The following is a 20,778-nucleotide window of genomic DNA, read 5'->3' on the forward strand; positions in this document are numbered from 1 at the left end:
TGTATGAACAACTATTTTCATTACAGTAAGTGGCTAATTTGTATGTCTTATTTCAGATTGCCCAGTTGTGCAATAAGCATGACATGATTGGTCAGGACTTGGTGGCTATGTGTGTCAATGATCTGCTGGTTCAAGGAGCTGAACCTCTCTTTTTCCATGGCCATTTCGCATTTGGGAAACTGGATGCTGGTGTGGCTCAGCTCACTCAGACGATATCAGATGGGATATCTGAAGCTTGTAAACTGGCAGGATGCACCTTCCTTGGTATGAGCACTTTTAAATCAGTTTTTAAGCTACTTCCATTCCCTTATCCCTGAGAAAGAACTTCATTTCTGCTGAGCCTGAAACACTGAGAAAATGCAGGGCCAAAAAGAAAGTTACCTAAGTGATGTCTTTTCCTTGTGGAGTAAGAAAATTCTTGCTCTCATTCAGATGGCTACTGCCCCTCTCCTGCCCATTTTCAGTACATGTTATGAACATTTGTCCATTTGCAAACCAGCCAGACAAAACATTCTGAGCTGTTCGTACAATGGGGAACTTCCTAGCCACAAAGGCATAATTCTTTTGTTACGTTATGATAAAATGTTTGGCACTATTGCAATCAACCCTGTCAATACTTTTAACCATGATTGCCCACTGCTACAGCAATTGAACAAAGAGAAAAAGAGGCATTATTTAGAATGTTTATAGGCAGGCCACAGGAAAAGGATACTACTGCATAGCTTTTGGAGAAGAACAGATAGTAATTCTACAATTGTACAATATAGAACCTAAGAAGAGGGGTGATGTAGACGTTCTGGCCAATAGAAAAATGCCTGTCCATAAGCTCTGCAAAGCTCTAGCACCACACATACAATATAATACAGCCAGATACAACCGTTCATCTTCAGGTGTGAATGTACTTCTGGTGGAGGGCAAATTTCACGTGGGCAGATGTCCTAATTAAGGGCTATTCCAGATAAGAAACACACAGACATAAAACACACCATAAATTGTTTCCTCATTCCATGAATAGAGATTAACAAGAATTTAGCTTGCTTTTTTCTTTTACAAAGAAAAAGAAGGGTGTTTTGAAACCATGAGGCACTACTAATCTGGTACAGAGGTGGTATTCAGCAGGTTCTGACCAGTTCTGGAGAACTGGTAGCAGAAACTTTGAGTAGTTCGGAGAACCGGTATATACCACCTCTGACTAGCCCTGCTCCATTTATTCTCTGCCTCCCAAGTCCCAGCTGATCGGGAGGAAATGGGGATTTTGCAGTATCCTTCCCCTGGAGTGGGGTAGGAATGGAGATTTTATGGTATCCTTCCCCTGCCATGCCCGCAAGCCATGCCTACAGAACAATGAATCCCACCACTGATCTGGTAACCTGCTAGCATTGTACTCAGAGTACATACAACACTATTATTTATTTGTCAAACACAACAGTATATATAAGTATAAGCATGAAATAACCATACGAATTGGATACAATCAAAGGGAACATTAGAACAGGAACGGTAGGCACGCTGGTGCTCTTATGCACGCCCCTTATCTGCCTGTCCTACAGAGAGCTAAATACACTTAGATTATCAGTTTAAGACTAATGGGGTGGCTAAACTGGACAAAGTTGTGGATCTTACAGATCTTAATATATAATTTGATATACAATTGCTGTACCAGTTACATGCACATGTGTACGGATTTTGGAAGCATTCCTCCAATTTATTCATTTGTGCATGCTTTTGTTGGCCTTTATCAGTATAGTAAATTTTGTTGTTGGTCATATAAAATCAGAAGTCAGGCAACTTTTACTAATCTGGGCTATTTCAATGGAAAGAAATTTCAATGGAAAGAAATTGGTTTCAATGGATTTCAATTGGTTTCTAGATTTTCTTAGGATGCACTGTATTTGATTCATCTCTTTTTCCCAGGAAGAGAAAGCAATCAAATGCCTGCCACTTGTGCAGCTGGAGAATACAACCTGGTTGGCTTTGCAGTTGGTGCTATGGAGCGAGGCATGAAGTTTCCTCGGCAAGGGAACATTGTCAATGAAGATATTGTGATTGGAATAGCTTCTTCAGGGCTTCATCACCAAGGATTTGATCTTGTGAGAAAGATTTTTTTAACCTCGTCCCTACACTATTTTTCTCCAGTTCCTGGTGGATATGGCAACCATACTTTAGGCATGTAAACATCTGCCACTTTTTTATTCCACACTTTTCTTGGAAAGAAATAATGTTTTGTTATTAGGCATTGTGCATGAATACTGTTATATAGTTTTATTGTTTTAATTGCATCTCTTTGTACTTTCTGTTAAATGTTGAGGATCATGAAAAAAATAAGGTTCTACATTTAGGAAAAAACAAAAAACAAAATGCACAGGTACCGTATATGTGGTAGCTTGCTCAATAGTAGTACTTGTGAGAGGGATCTTGGAGTCCTAGTGGACAACCATTTAGATATGAGCCAACAGTGTGCAGCAGCGGCTAAAAAAGCCAACACTGTTCTGGGCTGCATAAATAGAGGGATAGAATCAAGATCATGTGAAGTGTTAATACCACTTTATAACACCTTGGTAAGGCCACACTTGGAATATTGCATTCAGTTTTGGTTGCCACGATGTAAAAAAGATGCTGAGACTCTAGAAAGAGTGCAGAGAAGAGCAACAAAGATGATTATAATAATAATAATAATAACAACAGAGTTGGAAGGGACCTTGGAGGCCTTCTAGTCCAACCCCCTGCCCAGGCAGGAAACCCTACACCATTTCAGACAAATGGTTATTCAACATTTTCTTAAAAATTAGGGGACTGGAGGCTAAAACACATGAAGAACGGTTGCAGGAACTGGGTATGTCTAGGTTAATAAAAAGAAGGACTAGGGGAGACATGATAGCAGTGTTCCAATATCTCAGGGGTTGCCACAAAGAAGAGGGAGTCGGGCTGTTCTCCAAACCACCTGAGGGTAGAACAAGAAGCAATGGGTGGAAACTGATCAAGGAAAGAAGCAACTTAGAACTAAGGAAAAATTTCCTGACAGTTAGAACAATTAATAAGTGGAACGACTTGCCTGCAGAAGTTGTAAATGCCCCAACACTGGAAATTTTTAAGACAATGTTGGATAGCCATCTGTCTGAGATGGTGTAGGGTTTCCTGCCTGGGCAGGGGGTTGGACTAGAAGGCCTCCAAGGTCCCTTCCAACTTTGTTGTTGTTGTTGTTATCTCCAGAACATTTTGAGATTAGAAATTTAATTTAATTAGTTTCCTTAATAAACAGAAAAGAGTTATCTTCTATTTCTTAAAATTAATTTCCTTGTATTTTAACAGGAGAGCAGTTGTTAACTCCAACCAAAATCTATAGCAGATCCCTCCTTCCTGTCCTCCGTTCGGGAAATGTGAAAGCCTTTATCCACATTGCTGATGGAGGATTGTTGGGTGGTTTTTCCCGGATCCTTCCTGAATGCTGTAGTGTTGTTTTGGGTAAGTAGAAAAGGCTTGAAATGTTTTACCAACTTAGTTTGGGGCTAAATGTTTTAAAATATTTTCATGTCTAATAAGACAATGAAAAAAATCTGCTAAAGAATGAATGTAGACATATCCTCTGTTGGACATGTATAATATAATGTATAGTGTAAATAGATTGTATAATGTATAATATATTGTATAATAAACTTGGTGGAGTAAAAAAGAAAAACGTGGAAAATTCATGAAAGCAAGGATGGAAGAGGAAAACCACTTCCTTAGGAAATGAGTTTCAGTGTCTCTTATGCTATCAATTCCAAGATCTTCTACACTATTCAGAGAGAAGAATAGGAATCTAAGGATATAAGAATAGATCCTTGGGATTTTGGTCATATCAATTTAATTCCTGGAATTAACAGGAAAAGCCTGTGTAGGAATCCCCAACTTTGAGGGGCTGATAAGCACATTTGGAATTTTGAGGACATTTTATTGGTATTCTTCCAAAATGATTGTTGAAAGGTTACCAATTTACAAAATGGATGCCAAAAGAAGATAGCAATTGGATAAATTGATGCTTTATCATTGGCTATTTATTACTTCCTATCATCTGGATTTCCTCTGCTTGTCTTTGTCTTTTTTTCTAGTAGTATGGTTTAGTTTCAAACATCCAGATCATGGTTGTCCCAAAGGTGCTTTTTCAAGAGACAAGATAACTTTTGGGCCAGAAAATCCAGTTGCCTCTTGAAAAAGCACCTTTGGGACAACAGAATATAAACTATAATCACACTGCTGTGTAAGAACTGGCTAGTGCTTTACAAATCATCTGCTTTTTAGATACCCATAAGTGGAAAATTCCATCAGTTTTCTCTTGGCTCCAAGAGGAAGGAAACCTCTCAGAAGAGGAGATGGGGCAAATATTCAACTGTGGGATTGGTGCTGTTTTAGTAGTCCAGAGAGAAGCTGCCAAGAAGGTGCTGAAGGATGTCCAGAAACATGAGGACGCATGGGTGATTGGAAAAGTTGTCCACCGAACTGCAGGTTACTTAACTGACTAAGCATGTATAAGAAGAATTAAAATGTGGAAAGAATTCTTCTTGGTTTTAAATAATCTGTGTTAGGTTTCTGCAGCTATATCAGAATTTATACTTATGAAAAGCCATCAGATTTCAGAGAATAGTTATGACCAATTTAAGAATAAAACTATTTCAAATTCACATTATGGTTTTTCAAGCAGGTACATATACAGTGCTGAGTTTGTTTTAATAAATACTGTAGATCAACATTTAGCTCCAGTTCAAGAAGACAGAGAAATACAAGTTCATATTCATCTCAGAGTTATTCATAGTAATTTCTTGCCCTGTTATAATTTTACTTCTATCCATATAGACACAAGAACAAGAATTTCAAGTCTTCATTTCAGTATGCAGTATTCATTATGAGAAGCATAAATGTGCATTGTCTTCTTCAATGGATTCTCAGAATACACACAAAGCCTTTCTCCAGTATTATATTATATAAACTAATTGGAAAGTATTGGAGTCAGAATAAACAAATTGATTTTGGTATCTTCTCTAAGGTTGTGTAAATTGTGGTCTAGCTTTTATGGATATTTGGTAACTTATTTTAAGTAACCTGTTGACTTGTAGTTATTATATTTTAAGCATGTGCTTCTTCAGGGTATCCCCAGGTAGAAATCAAGAATCTCTCTGAAGTGCTGCTACAAAATAAATGGCCATTTTTGAAGGATGTTTCAAATACAGACAATCAACCTCATATCATACACAGAAAGCATAAAGTTAAAGTAGCTGTTCTTATTTCTGGAACAGGTAACTATACAATTATTTTCTGTGGTTGCTGATATCACATTATATATTTGATGCATACCATCTCTTATAGTTGAAGTTGTTTGTCTGTACTTTTCATATCTGCTTGAAGCTGCTTTCTTAAGATTTGTGAAAATTTATCACATTTCTAGTAATTATGCTTTGGATCAGAAATTAACTTCCATTACCCCAAATTTTTATTAAACCAGTTGTTTAAACCCATTGAATATCTTTAATAGCAATTTTAGCAATTTTGAGTAACTTGGAAGAAGCTTCACATTTTAGGATTAAAATTCCTAAAGAAAGCAGGATGGCACTATGGCATGACAGAAAAGCTCTTTCAGTTTGGATTTGTATAACTCAGAGGTCTCCAACCTTGGCAACTTTAAGATTTTCTCCAAGCACTGAGATAAGATCAGATAATTGCCTATTAGACTGATTTGGCTGTTTTTAATGTTATAATCTGCTTAGTTTGATAGTTTTAATATGATTTTATGTGTTCTTTTAACTTTTGAGTATCAGCTATTTGGAGTTGATCATAAGCAGAGTGGTTATATATGTGTTAAATAAATAAATGAATAAACAGTTATGGCATTATTAATGTAGCATTTCTTTTGCTTGTCTCAAGAAAATATCATTTTGAGCATTTCAGGATGGGGTTTTTATGCATTTTCTATCTTTCTCTTTTATTTTGAGGTACAAGCCTTTCAGCACTCCTGGCATATGCAAAAGAGCCTGCAAGTTGCTCTGAGGTAGTCCTAGTAATTGCCAACAGATCTGGGGTGGAAGAACTAAGGAATGCAACCCTGGCTGGGATCCCAACCAGAGTAAGTACATTCTATTGTTTTCACTTACCGAAGAAAGCAACCCAACTTTCAGGCTGTAATATGGAAGAAGCTTTATAGCTATCTGATTTACTTAGTCTTATGTTATGGCATCCCCCCACTTTTTTTTGAAATACTGCTTTCAGTCTGCTTTTGTCATTAATTCATGTGTTACTTATTGTAATGTGCATTCTAAAAAAATTATATTTACTACTTTGGATGTTCCACAGATAAAAAGGCTCCAAATAACCCAATTCATTAATGTATATATAGTTCCACATTAAGATATAATATAATATTTATTTGAATACATCCCTAACCTACTAGCAAAACACTCACATTGCCTTCACACACATTCAGTAAAGATTACATCACTACAGCTTAAGTGTGTCTTGGAGTGGTAGCCAGCTAAGCCAAGGGGCACTAACCTCTTTTCATATTTAGAGACAACTGGATAATCTGTGACCCACTTGGTCATCCTTTCAGATATATTGCCTTCAACAGTGACAGAAATTCTTCACTGGAAAAGTTGGAATAGATTCAGAGATATATCTCTCTTGAAAATAGCTCACGGTCAAACATTAGCACAGGAAATAATATATGACATTTTGTATTGGTCATAAACAAATACAAAAATATGATAATTTTATGTCATATAAATATTTCCAAACTTGCCAAATTTCAGTTCTAAAGGAGTCGTGGTTCCCAGATTTTTGACATATTCTGTCCATTTGTGGTATCTTGATTCAAAAATTATTTGCATATGATGCATTGTTTCACCTAGTTAAAGGGTACAGGAATGTGAGTTTTATTAGTATATAGATAACTCTAACTAGAGAATGCAGTCAATGCAACAACAGCTTACTTATTACAAGATTTAAAGTACAGAAATGAATATGAGGGAAATATTACTCAAATTCATGTCCATTGTGCTGCCAGAGACCCCTCCAAAGCAGCAAATGACATCCCCAACTGATAAAATGGAGCATAGTATCTTCTGCATGGTTTATACCAGGAGTAGTCAACCTTTTTATACCTACCACCCACTTTTGTTTCTCTGTTAGTAGTAAAATTTTTAACCGCCCACCGGTTCCACAGTAATGTGCCGTGTATCATTGTCTGTGCATGCCTCTCGCGCATCGTGGATTGGGTTGGGGGTGGTGGTGCTGGCTACTAGCTCTGCTTGTCTGTCACAGCTGGGTGGTGTGGGGGGAGATGCGCGAGCTATTCTGGGACGAAGCTCTTTTGTTTGCGGCTGCACTATAGCGCCATTTAGTTTCACTTACGTAACGTGAACTACACTTATGCGTGGGCGATACAAATAGTATATTTTCAGAAATTTAAATTGTCACGGGGAATTTTATGAAAATCTAATGAAAATGTTTTTAAATAATGCTATGATTTTTTTAAAAAAAGTCAATTAAATTAAAAAAAAGGAAAGTGCTTCAGTATCAGACAAAACCCCTACCGCCCACCATGAAAGCTAGAACACCCACTTGTGGGCGGTAGGGACCAGGTTGACTACCACTGGTTTATACCAAAGTTCCCCCCCCCACCAATCAAATGTCTCCAACTTGTATTTACAATTTTACTTTGTTTTGACCATAAATTTGTCCTTGCGCCAATTGCCAAGGAATTCTGCTCAGGGTATGTCTGGGTCTTTGCAAGGTGCTATTAGATGCTAGTAGAAGATTCATCTATTTAGCTTTGTGTCAGTTTTTCTACATTGGGAGAAGTCCAAGTTCAAATAGATAAGTAGGAAAAGAAATAAACAAGCAAAGTGAAAAACATGGCACTACACTATACTTCTAAGACTAGAAATGCATTGCAGCCGTGGGGATGGAGATAACTTTTTCAAGACTAATTTTCATGATTAGTATCATTAAGCATCTTCAAAGTTCAATAAATTGAGAGAATTGCTTTCAGTGTTTACCCATAGATGGGTTGTTTAGGAGGTTTTGCCTTCTTTAATTTCCTCTTAACTATTGCAGGTAATTGATCATAAATTGTATGGAAGCAGATCAGAATACGAAGGCACAATTGATAGTGTCCTTGAAGAATTCTCTATTGAATTGATTTGTCTGTCGGGATTTATAAGAATTTTGTCCAGTAACTTCCTTAGGAAATGGTATGGTAAGCAAATTAGATGAAATATTGTTGTTAACAGTAATGGATTTATTCTTATTTGTTTATTTATCTTATAAAGCTGTTGAATCCGCACACGCCTCAAGGTAAAATATCTCATCAACAAAAAGCAGTAGATTCATACAAAACAATATAATAAACAAGTAGAGAAAAATAAATACAAAGACATAAAGTTTCAGGAAAATTCATTCAGCAGGTTCAGTGGCTGGAGAAAGAGCCAGGTCTTTAATACTTTTCAAAGGGCATGCAGGGTTGGGCCAACAAAATCTGGGGAGAGATGCTGTTCTAAAGGCAAAGCCCAGCGATAGAGAAGGTATTTCTCTTGGATCCTGCAAGATGATATTGCCTAAACAAAAGAACCCAGAGTATGCCAACCTTTCAGATCTTGACAGACAAGAAGAAATAATTGAAGGTAGATAGTTTCACAAGTAACCTGGCCCTGAGCCACAAAGAGCTTTATAGGTGATAACCAGTATCTTGAATTGCACCCAGAAACTCATTAGTAATCAGTGCAGCTCATGAAGAAGAGGTGGTATATGCATACTGAAATATTCCCATAAACATCCCTATGGCTATGTTTTGTGCCAGTTGCAGCTTCTGAATGGATATCAAGGGCAGCCCCAAGTATAGTGCATTGCAATAATCCAATTGCAAGGTGACTAAGGCATTAAGGACCATGTCCCCAATTGGCACACAAGGTAGAGCTCCGCAGATGTTCTGCAGATGAACTACTGCTGCCATCTGCTCCCCAAGGAGGAACCAAGGATCTAGGAGGAGCCCCAAATTGCTCACTGAGTCTGTTTAGGGCAATGTAACCCCTTCCAGAAACTAAAATGGAAAGCTTCCAGAGCCAGATGGTCCAAAAATCCACAGCCACTTGGTTTTGTGAGGGTTCTATTTAAGCCTGTTCTTCATTCAGGTCTCTAAAGATATCACACAATGGGACAGAACATCAATGGCATCACTTGGGTGGCCCAGGGACTCTATATCCAAATCTGCTCCACCATATTTCTGCGTTCTATAGGGTTATATGTGTGTTAGAGTAGGCCAACTTGCCACTACATTTTATATGACTTTTAAATTAAAATGTAAACATTTACAAAGTAAGCAAAGAGGGGGCTTTGGGCTTTAGAATTTGAATTTGGCATATTTATTGAGCTGTGGTGTCGCAGTAGATAGAAAGCAGTATTGCTAACTCTGCCCACAATCTGGAGTTCAATCCTGACAGGCTTAAGGTTGACTCAGCCTTTCATCCTTCAGAAATCAGAAAAATGAAGACCAAGATTGTTAGGGGCAATATACTAACATTTGTAAATCACTCAGAGAGTGCAGTAAAGCACAATGCAGCAGCATATAAATCTGACTGCTATTGCTGTTATTCTTCATTACTACTGAGAAGATATATTTACTACTGAAAGTTTTGCATATATAAGACAACCCTTTCTACTAAGCATTAAGTTTTAGATGTATAATCCCAAACAATAAGTTTAAATAAATCATGTTTGTGTCTTTATGTCCATATCATTTGATAATTCCGAATATGATTATTAATTGTAGGGAAGATGCTGGGATCTTATCCATCATTAAGTAAGAGAAGAAGCATCTATAATCAAGCACATCCATCTACAGACAAAATTGTGGGCTGTATTGTGCATTTTGTACTTGTAAGTATGTTTTTCTGGATTGGCAATAAACACATTTTTTGTATTCTATATATTGGTAGGTAACAATTATTATAGTCACAACTAGCATGATTACTGTTTGCTGTTTACTGCAACTTCATTAATAAATTAGTAATACCTATCAAGATTTGAGAAATCCTTTTGTACAAATTGAGACTATGGAATATTGTTATTCCTTTACCTTTGTGCGAAGGAATCAACTAAAACATTCCAAATTAAGTTATACCTCCTCTGTCCATATTTAATGTTTTTGGTAATCAATTTTGTAGCATCTACCACTGGTGCAACTATCTATAATCAAATGTTCTTCAGATGTATTGGACTACAACTCCACCTACTCTTGTTAGTATGGAAGGTATTATTTTGCTCTAGCTACTTTAATATATTGAAAGAGGAATATTGTCTTGATTTCATGCTTGAGCAAAATTCTTCTAAATAAAATATCCTTTTGCTGTCCCATTTCTAAATGTTTTGTTAATTCATTGTCTCATATCCTAGTGAACATTTCTATTGTTTATATAATTAATGTAAGTAAGTTTCAGTGATACTGCTCTGTTTTTAGCTATTTCTCTTTCACGTTAATCTTGGTAGGTAATTTTCCAGATAAGGGATGTTTTCCCTTCTCTTTCTTTCAGGAGGAGACCAGTCCTGAAGCAATAATTGTACAGGAGCCGGTATGTGTAAAGGCAGAAGATACCCAGGAGACCTTATATGAAAAGATCAAAGAAGCAGAGAACCATGTCTTTCCCATGGCTCTGCAATTGGTTGCCAGTGGAATGGTGCAGTTAGGAGGAGATGGAAAAACCTACTGGAAAAGAGAAAGACAGGAGCTGATCTGCCAAAAGGAAAGGCAGGATTTTTAATGCTTTTGTAGCAGCAATTTCACATAGTGATAAATGACAATGGTTAATGTTCTAAATTCAATTTTGGTTTCAGTCTGTCACTTCCTTTTATAGTCATTTTTTTCTTTTTCCTTTGTTTATATAGTTACAGCTTCCCTTCCATAAAACAGAACATTAGGATCAGCAGTGGCTCCCTGGCAGGGGTGAAATCTAATTTTTTTTGCCACCGGTTCTGTGGGCGTGGTTTGGTGGGCGTGGCTTGGCTTGGCAGGCGGGCCAACATGACGTCACTCACGTCACTCTTTCTTTCTTCTCTTTCTCTCTCCCTTCCTTCTTTTCCCTTTCTTTCTTCTCCCTCTCTCTCCCTTTTTTCTTCTCTCTCTTGTCAGCCCGCTGCACTGGGGCTGTCATTTTGGCGGGGATGGCAGCCGATGGAGCCAACTGCCCCACATTCCAGCCTCCCGGGAAGCCTCACCCTGGCTCCACTTGCTAGCCCTGCATCCTGTCACTCGCTGGCTGCTTCTCTGCCCACTCTTAATGCCGCCAGTGCCACTGCTACTGGGAGACCAGCTGGACGCAGCCGAATGAGGCTTGCTGTCCTGCCACAAGTAATATAAGGGGCCTAGGATCCAGGCTACGCTCAGATGAGAAAAGAGAGCGAGAGAGCAAGAGAGCGATGGGGAAACAGCGACACCCGATTTTCAGGCAAGCATGGCAGGGTTTTGGGGAAGGGATTAAGCTGCTAGCTCCTTCCCCCGCAGCCCTTGATGTCTCGGTCTTCCTTGGTCTCTCTCACTCTTTTTGCTCTGCGAGACTAAGCTGGGAGACAAGAGCACCAAAAAACAGCTGTGACTGCTTGAGCCAGCCAAAGTAGAGAGGGAGGGAGAGAGAATTGGGTGTTGCCATTTCCCCATCACTCTCTAGCTCTCTTTTCTATTCTCCCCAAGAACTGAAGCTTTTTTCAGCTGACTCGGAGCTCCCAGGCAGTCTGGAGGTCTCGTAATGAGGCGGATCCGGGCTAATGCCATTGCGATCCTGACTGTGGCCTGGATCCTAGGCACTTTCTATTAATTGTGGCAGGAATGAGCAAGCCTCATTCGGCTGCGCCTAGCCGGTCTCCCAGCAGCAGTAGCGTTGCCGGCGTTAAGAGTGGGCAGAGAAGCTCTGGCAAAGTCAAGCCCCATAAAGAAGAGGGGACCACCCCCCTTCTTGTAAGTGCAGCTTCCCTCCCCCCTCCCCCCCCCCCGGTGCCTGCTGATGGGTTGGCAATTCCCGCGGCTGCCTTACTGCAGAACCAGATGCTGAACGGGCGTGGGGAGGTCATGGGGAGGGGGAAAGGAAAGGAAGTGCTCGGAGATGTGGAAGTGTCAGCCGAGTTTGTGGTGAGATTGGCTGGCGAGATGGAGATGAAGAGATGGAGTGGCAAAGTGATGGGGGTGGGAGGGGCAGCATGGCTTGTGCCATGGGAATTGATGTATTTATTCCAGCATTTTTCTTCCCGAAGCCCTGCCTTGCTTGCCTGCCTTCCACATGGGCTTCAGCTTGCCTGCCTTTGCAAGCTGGCCACCGGGATGCCGGGAAGGCAGTGTGGAAGGCAGACAAGCATGGCAGGACTGTGGGCCACAGATCGGTTCGGGGGCGTGGCCAGCCAGCCAATGCTCCCGCTTCAGCAAACCAGCCCCAGTCTTCGCTACCTACTCGCCCGATCCAGTCCGATCCGGTAGCATTTCACCCCTGTTCCCTGGGGTGAGAAAAGGCATGGGCACAATGTGAGTTTCAAATAGTTCCTCTTCCCAAAGGCAAATAGCTGCCTTAGACACTGAGCTTGGGCTTCTTTTCTATCTATTTCATTTCAATAACTAAACCATAATGGATAAACCATAAACCATGAGGAAGCAAAGTTAAAGGCTTGCAGGCTACAGGCTTGCTTTGAATGCACTGATTGGAATATTTTTGAAGATACTTCTGTAGACCTGGATGAACTCACAGATACTGTAACATCATATGTCAGTTTCTGTGAAGACCTATGTGTACCGACCAGGAACTTGCGAATATACAGTAAAAGCAAACCTTGGTTCACAGCTAAAATTAAGCAGCTACGTGGTTCCAAAGAGGAAGCCTACAGAAAAGATGATAAAATGCTGTACAATTAGGCCAGAAATGTATTAACAAGGGAGACCAGAGCAGCAAAAAGAAGCTACTCTGAAAAGCTAAAGAATCAGTTCTCAATGAATGAACCAGGAAACATGGAAAACTCTTAAAAAGTTCACTGGCTACGGCAAACCTTCACAGGCTGAAGGAAATCAACAACTGGCAAATGACTTGAACATGTTTACTGCAGGTTTGAAAGGAAACTACAGCCACCTATCTCCACAACCCCCCTCTCAGACACACCAACAACAGCCAAGCCTCCTACAACTGACCCCATCTCATTGGGTTCACAACCCCTAGTGATTACAGAAAAGGAAGCGTAAGACCTATTTCACAGACAAAAGCCAGGAAAAGCTCCAGGCCCAGACAAGATAACTCCTTCTTACTTAAAAGTCTGTACTGACCAATTGGCCCCCATCTTCACATGAATCTTCAATAAATTGCTAGAGATGTGCTATGTTCCTTCTTGCTTCAAATGCTCTAGTATCATCCCAATGCTAAGAAGCCCACCATCAAGGAACTGATTGACTACAGACAAGTTACTCTAACATCTGTAGTCATGAAAACCTTTGAAAGGCTAGTGCTGTCCCACTTGAAAACCATCACAGATCCGCTGTTAGACCCAGTGGTGGGATTCTGCCAGTTCTAAGCGGTTCGGCAGAACCGTTTGTTAAGTTGCCGGTTCGCCCCGCCCCTTGCCCCTCCCCTCCCCACCATTACTTACCGGTGTCGGGTAAGTGGGCAGCGGATCCATGCACCTCCCTGCTCACCCGACACCAGTAAGTAATGGTGGGGAGGGGAGGGGCAAGGGGCGGGGCGAACCGGCAATTTAACAAACGGTTAGGCTTGGGAGCGCACCCGATCCAAGCGCCCCGCAGCCGCCAACAGAAGCTTGCCTGCATTCAAGGGTCTCTCTAGCCAGTGATTAAAGCGCCTCGCTGGCCACGTGGCCCTTCCTTTGCTGCTCCTCCTCCTCTTCTGCACTGATCGTGAGCAGAATTCCCGGGCTCACGTGATCCTTACTCGACTAAGGGGGGTGGGTTAGGTGGGGGGGGCGTCTCTCCGCATGCCGTAGTAGCCCTGGCCTCCCTCCCTCCCTGTCACATGGTTTTTTGCAGCGTTACCAGTTTCCGGAAACACGTCACAGGGCCGGGCCTGGCTCCTCCTGTGTCTTGCCCATTCGAAACTTCGTTTCAAAACCAAAGCCAACCAAGCCAACCACGCGGGGGGGGGGGCAAGGGAGTCGCCGGGGGTCTTCAGCGGGAGGGGGCCGGTGGGTGATTTCCCCCCCACCGGGACTGTTGGGGAGGGGAGGGGGAATTTGGGAATGAGAGGCGGAGGGCGGGGCCTGGGAGTCTGCAGAGAGGGGCCTTTAAACTGGGAGGTGTTTCTATGGGGACAAGGGACGCTGGCTGTGGGGCTTCTGTGAGGGGGGAAGAAGCCCTTCCCCCGCGTTTGCTTTGCCATCACTTCAAAGGTGCTCAGCCTCCCTCGCGCGGCTGGTGGCCTGCTAATCCTCCCTCCCCGGTCCGCCTGCATCCAAGCCTCTCTCTAGCCAGCGATTCAAGGGCGGCCAGCGAGGAGCTTGGATCGGGTGAGCAGCGAAGTGTGTGTCAATCGCCTCGGCCTGCTGCCCACCCAGCAGGACTGTCCTGTGGCCGCCTCCCACCCACGCAGCGCCAGCCTTCCCTGCCCCATCTGGAGAAAGAGTGATGGAGAGAAAAAGGGGGGCAGAAAATGATGAAGGAGAGAAAGGGGGGAAGAAAGATGAAGGAGAGAAAGAGATGAAGGATAGAAGGGGGAGAAAGATGAAGAAGAGAAAAGGGAGAAAGATGGAGAGAAAGAGAGGGAGGGAGAAAGAGATTAAGGAGAGAAAGACTGAGAGAAAGGGGGGAGAAGAGATGGAGAGAAAGAGGGAGGGAGAATGGATTTGTTCTAGTAATTGGTTTAACAAGCATGGCACTGAAAAAGTGACATGACCATTTTTCACACTTACGAACATTGCAGCAAACTGTCATTAGGGCAAAGAAGCTATGTTACATGACCACCTGGCCACGCCCACCCGGTCACATGAAGCACCGCAGTTGTGACATGAGTGACATGGTTATTAAAAATGCTGCATCAGGCATAAATGATGACTAGTCATAAGTGTGAGGACTGGTCAAAAGTGCGAGAACCTGTCAGAAATCGCTTTTTTCAGTTCTCTGGGTAGTCCCTATCTGCATAGGGACTACCGAGAGGGCTGAAAAAAGTGATTTCTGATAGGTTCTGACACCTTTGAACAGACCTCGCATTTATGACCATCTTCACATTTACGCCTGTTGCAGCATTCTTAACCGTGTCACTCATTTCATAACTGCTTCTCTTCACTACGGTTACAAGATAGAATGCAAAACGTAAAATGTGAGGACAGTCGTAAGTGCGAGGACTGGTCAAAAGTGCAAGGACAGGTCAAAAATAACTTTTTCAGCCCTCTGAGTAGTCCTTTGCACATAGGGACTACCCAGAGGGCTGAAAAAAGTGATTTCTGACAGGTTCTCGCACTTTTGACCAGTCCTCACACTTATGACCGGTCATCATTTATGCCTGTTTGCAGCATTTTGTGCATAGGGACTACTCAGAGGGCTGAAAAAGTTATTTTTGACCTGTCCTCACACCTACGACTGTCCTCACATTTTACATTTTGCGCCCTATCTTGTAACTGTGGTGAAGAGAAGCAGTTGTGAAATGAGTGACATAGTTGCTAAAAATGCTGCAATGGGCATTAATGTGAGGATGGTCATAAGTGCGAGGACCGGTCAAAAGTGTGAGGACTGGTCAGAAATGACATTTTAGCCCTCTGAGTAGTTTCTATGCCCATAGCCATGGCCATCCAGTCACATGACCAGCTAGCTATACCCACCCAGTCACATGACCAGCCAGCCATGCCTACCTGGTCACATGACCAGCTAGCCACACCCCAAAATAACCCACGCCCACAGAACCGGTTGTTAAAAAATTGAATCCCACCACTGGTTAGACCCCTTGCAATTTGCATACCAAGCAAATAGATCAACAGATGATCCTATTAATATGGCTCTGAACTACATCCGACAACATCCAAAGACCTCCGTAAGGATCCTCTTTGTAGACTTTAGTTCAGCATTCAATACCATCATTCCAGACACTCTTCTAACTAAGCTAAACCAGCTACAGGTACCTGAACACACTTGTAAATGGATCATAAGCTTCCTAACAAACAGGAAGCAGCAGGTGATGCTAGGTAGAATCACATCAGATACCTGTACAATTAGCACAGGGGCCCTCCAAGGCTGTGTGCTCTCCCCACTTCTCTTCTCTCTGTATACCAATGACTGCATCTCTAATGATCCATCTGTTAAACTACTGAAGTTCCCAGATGACACAACAGTGATCAGTCTCATTCGAGACAATGATGAATCCACATATAGACGGGAGGTTGAACAGCTAGTCTCATGGTGCGACCGGAACAATCTGGAACTGAACACACTCAAAACCATAGAAATGGTGATAGACTTTAGGAGAAACCCTTCCATACATCCACCTCTTACAATACTAGACAACACAGTATCAACAGTATAGATTTTCAAATTTCTAGGTTCTACCATACCGCAAGATCTAAAATGGACAGCTAACATCAAGAACATCATCAAAAAAGGACAACAAAGAATGTTCTTTCTGCACCAACTCAGAAAACTCAAACTGCCCAAGGAGCTGCTGATACAGTTCTACAGAGGAATTATTGAGTCTGTCATTTGCACCTCTATAACTGTCTGGTTTGGTTCTGCAACCCAACAAGAAAGACACAGACTTCAGAGGATAATTAGAACTGCAGAAAAAACAATTGCTACCAACCTGCCTTCCACTGAGGACCTTTATACTGCATGAGTCAAAAAGAGGGCCGTGTAAATATTTACAGACCCCTCACATCCTGGACATAAACTGTTTCAACTCCCACCCTCAAAACGACGCTATAGAGCACTGCACACTGGAACAACTAGGCACAGGAACAGTTTTTTCCTGAAAGCTGCTAAACAAGTAATTCCTTCAATACTATCAAACTATTTATTAAGTCTGCACTATTATTAATCTTCTCATCATTCCCATCATCATCCTTCCACTTATGACTGTATGACTGTAACTTCGTTGCTTGTATCCTTACGATTTATATTGATATTATTTCCTGATTGCTTATTTGTACCCTATGTCTATCATTAAGTGTTGTACCTTATGATTCTTGATGAATATATCTTTTTTTTAATGTACATTGAGAGCATATGCATCAAGACAAATTCCTTGTGTGTCCAATCACACTTGGCCAATAAAAAATTCTATTCTATTCTATTCTATTCTATTCTATTCTATTCTATTCTATTCTATTCTATTCTATTCTATTCTATTCTGTAATTGTCAGGGACTTTCTCACCACTGAGCATCACCAAAAAGATCAGCCCAGGAGATGAAACAGTTATAGATGGCCCTGGCATTTGCTGCCACTATTTCCTCAACCAGAATATAGGAGCAAGATTGAAAGAAAGAAATCCTTCCCCTTTCTGTTAATTGAAATGGCACAAGGGTAGCCTAATCTTTGTAATCCATAGTTAATCTGCAGTAATTGAGCACTGGATTACAAACTCCTAAATCAAAATGCTCCCCAACTTCAGTCATGTTGGCTGGAATGTTTTGATTTAGGAACTTGTAATCTAGGGCTCATCTGCTGCAGATTAACTATGGATTACAAAGATTAGGATACCCTTGTGCCATTTCAATTAACAAAAAAGGGAAGGCATTTCTTCCTTTCAATCTTGCTCCTATATTCTTGGCTGAGGAAACTGGCAGCAAATGCCAGGGCCATCTATACTGAAGTAGTGTTTACTGCTTATTAAGAATCAAATAGCAAAGAGAAACGTGTAGGTTTTAGACCAGTGTTTTTCAAACTTGGCAACTTTAAGATGTTTGGACTTTGACTTCCACAATTCCTTCCTAAACCCAGGAAGATTTTTCACATGGAGTGATCTTAAATTTCTTCTTTCTTTCCCCAATACCATGTTGCTGATCCTGGATAGAATTCCAAAAAACAAAAGTTAACCCCTCTCATTTAATTTCTAAGGCAAAGGAGGAGTTCTAGCTATTCAGAAATTTAATTGCCTGGCTGTCCTGCTTTTCAGTAGGCGATAAAAGATAAGAGGTAGAAAGGATTAGATTACAAGTCAATTGTGTGTGCATTCTAGTCTAACGATAGCAGTGGTATGTGATTTGTTTTCCCAGGGTGTCTATCACAATAATGATCTGAAATGCCTTAGAATCCATTGTCTGTATTATATTATGCTGCCTACTATTGGATAAATGAAGGGACATTTAGGTTATGGCCTAGAAATATCTTTAGGTAGCAAATTAGCTATTCTGTTGTCTTGGCCTTATATGACTGGGACTGTAGTCTTTCTAGTTTCAAAGAGGCTTATGCCACACCACAAATTTTATATAACATTTAGAACAGCTTCACAATCTTTCTAGTAGTGACATGTGTTGGATGCAAACTGGTTCGGCTGCTGAAGAGCTTGCTAAACAGCACTTTTTAGGCCTGTGTCTCATTGCAAAATGGAGTTCAGATGCTTAATCAAATTAAGATTAGCATAAAAAAGTTTCACAATCACAGCTGACACCAACCAGAGCATAGAAAAACCTCAAAGTAGTGCAAGAGCAGCAGACATAGGGAGACCAGGCCTATAGAATCATCAGGAGTTGGACCTGACTGAATGGATATCCCAAAAGTGCTTTTTCAAAAGGCAACTGGACTTTTCTTTTATGTACACTGAGAGCATATGCACCAAGACAAATTCCTTGTGTGTCCAATCACACTTGGCCAATAAAAAATTCTATTCTATTCTATTTTTGTTTGAAGACATTGTTTAAAAAAAAAAAGTCCAGCTGCTTTTTGAAAAAGCACCTTTTGGACAACCATGACCTAGATGACTGAGAAGCTCCAAGGATAACATCATCATCATTATCATAAAGAAATTTTAATGGAAATATCTAACAGTTGTGAACTAAGTCTATAAATATGAATTAAACCTGTCTTTGTGGTAAAAAATGGTAAACAGCATAAGTAAAGTTTTTAACACAAATAAATTTGAGACTTGAAGTTCATATTAAATTATTGGATGTAGTGCTCTGGAGATTTAAGATTTTATCTTTCTAAGTTTACATTTCATCAGTAAAATGGATACAAGGAAAAGAAAATTATTACTTTTGTTTAATGTTTATTAAAGAAAATCTCTGAAAAGTATATATACCAAAGAGACTTCTGACACTTTAAAGGCCATCCAATTCATTCTTGAAGTCTCAGTGTCATGGTTTTACTTCTCCTGTTATATTTTGTCACTGACCAATATACATTTAGACTGATACAAACTCAAGTAAACATATATTCACTTAATAGCTCAGTGTTTCATAGATAAGAGCTTCAGCATTCTAGGCTTAAAAATATTTTACTAATTACTTTGTCACATTGTTTCTATTACTTAGATTGTGTTCCTGTATTCATTGCATTGTAGTAAATTGTTCGAACCACTTTTATTGATGTTTTAGAAACATTCTAGGTTTTAGGCATTTTACAATTTTTTACAGTTAATTTTTTTTTAATACCGTAGCTTCTTATGCTCTGTGCTTTTTCTTTTAAGGTGCCTACTGTTTGATTTGCTGGTCAGTGACTGTAATAAAGATTTATATAATACTGGTATGCAATATGGATCTCAATTACTTCTCTGTAAAGCATTCAGCCTTAGTATATAAGGCAGTGTTTCCAAATCATGAAATTTTCAGATGTGTGAATTTTAAATACTTAGAATTCTCTCTCTGTACTGGCCATGGAGGATTCTAAGAGCATCTGGAATTAATTGATGTCAGAAAACACTGCTCTAAGACAATGCATATTTGTCTGGTGGATGAATCCATCTTGTCCATCAAGATGGCTTCACAGTTTAGCAAGCGTAGCAAACTAACAGTATCAGAGTTGGAAGGGATCTTGCAGGTCTTCTAATCCAACCTCCTGTTCAGGCAGGAAACCCTATACCATTTCAGACTAATGGTTGTTCAATCTTTTCTTAAAAACTTCCAATGTTGGAGTACTTACAACTTCTGGAGCCAAGCAAAAGGTATATAGTTGAAACCACTTTCCACTATTAATGTATACATTCTGGATTACTGTGAAGTGACACAAGAAACAACAGATGACTATTTGTATTAAATGGCCTGAAATACCCTGTTTTCCCCAAAATAAGACATCCCCTGATAATAAGCCCAATCGGGCTTTTGAGCGCATGGCAATAAAGCCAAGGGTCCTTGAGTGGTGCAGACTGCTAAACAGTCTGTTATTAACAACAGCTGCCTGCAATTATTGCAGGTTCAAGTCCCACCAGGCCCAAGGTTGACTCAGTCTTCCATCCTTTATAAGGTAGGTAAAATGAGGACCCAGATTGTTGGGGGCAATAAGTTGACTTTGTATATAATATACAAATAGGATGAAGACTATTGCTTAACATAGTGTAAGCCGCCCTGAGTCTTCGGAGAAGGGCGGGGTATAAATGTAAATTAAAAAAAAAGTGCTTATTTCAGGGTTCAAAAAAAATATAAGACAGGGTCTTATTTTCAGGAAAACACGGTAGGAACTCTGTGATTTATTTTAGGCCCCCAAAAGTTTAATAAATGTTTTTCATTATCAAGCTTCTCTAAACATCTTTTGATTTCTCTAAAAATCAACAGTTGTTACAAGTTATTTTTAACTATTCTACCAATAGGACTTCTGTTCCCCTACACTACAGTATTAGAAAGAAATCCATTAATATAAAAA

The 20,778-nt window shown here is 40.4% G+C and overlaps 1 protein-coding gene across 1 annotated transcript in view; it reads left to right on the forward strand.

Moving 5' to 3' along the window:
* Nucleotides 1-13,596, forward strand: part of LOC131199997 (trifunctional purine biosynthetic protein adenosine-3-like) — a 37,777-nt gene extending 24,181 nt beyond the window's left edge. Inside the window, exons 14-22 of the mRNA XM_058186287.1 lie at nt 57-264; nt 1,915-2,166; nt 3,310-3,462; nt 4,279-4,482; nt 5,121-5,270; nt 5,964-6,094; nt 8,083-8,224; nt 9,794-9,900; nt 10,554-13,596. Of these exons, the coding sequence (XP_058042270.1) occupies nt 57-264; nt 1,915-2,166; nt 3,310-3,462; nt 4,279-4,482; nt 5,121-5,270; nt 5,964-6,094; nt 8,083-8,224; nt 9,794-9,900; nt 10,554-10,781 (1,575 nt within the window). The 3' untranslated portion in view covers nt 10,782-13,596. The remainder of the gene's footprint in view (nt 1-56; nt 265-1,914; nt 2,167-3,309; nt 3,463-4,278; nt 4,483-5,120; nt 5,271-5,963; nt 6,095-8,082; nt 8,225-9,793; nt 9,901-10,553) is intronic.
* Nucleotides 13,597-20,778: the final 7,182 nt, after the last annotated feature.

Source organism: Ahaetulla prasina, chromosome 5, assembly GCF_028640845.1.
Source record: "Ahaetulla prasina isolate Xishuangbanna chromosome 5, ASM2864084v1, whole genome shotgun sequence".
Taxonomy (NCBI): Eukaryota; Metazoa; Chordata; class Lepidosauria; order Squamata; family Colubridae; genus Ahaetulla; species Ahaetulla prasina.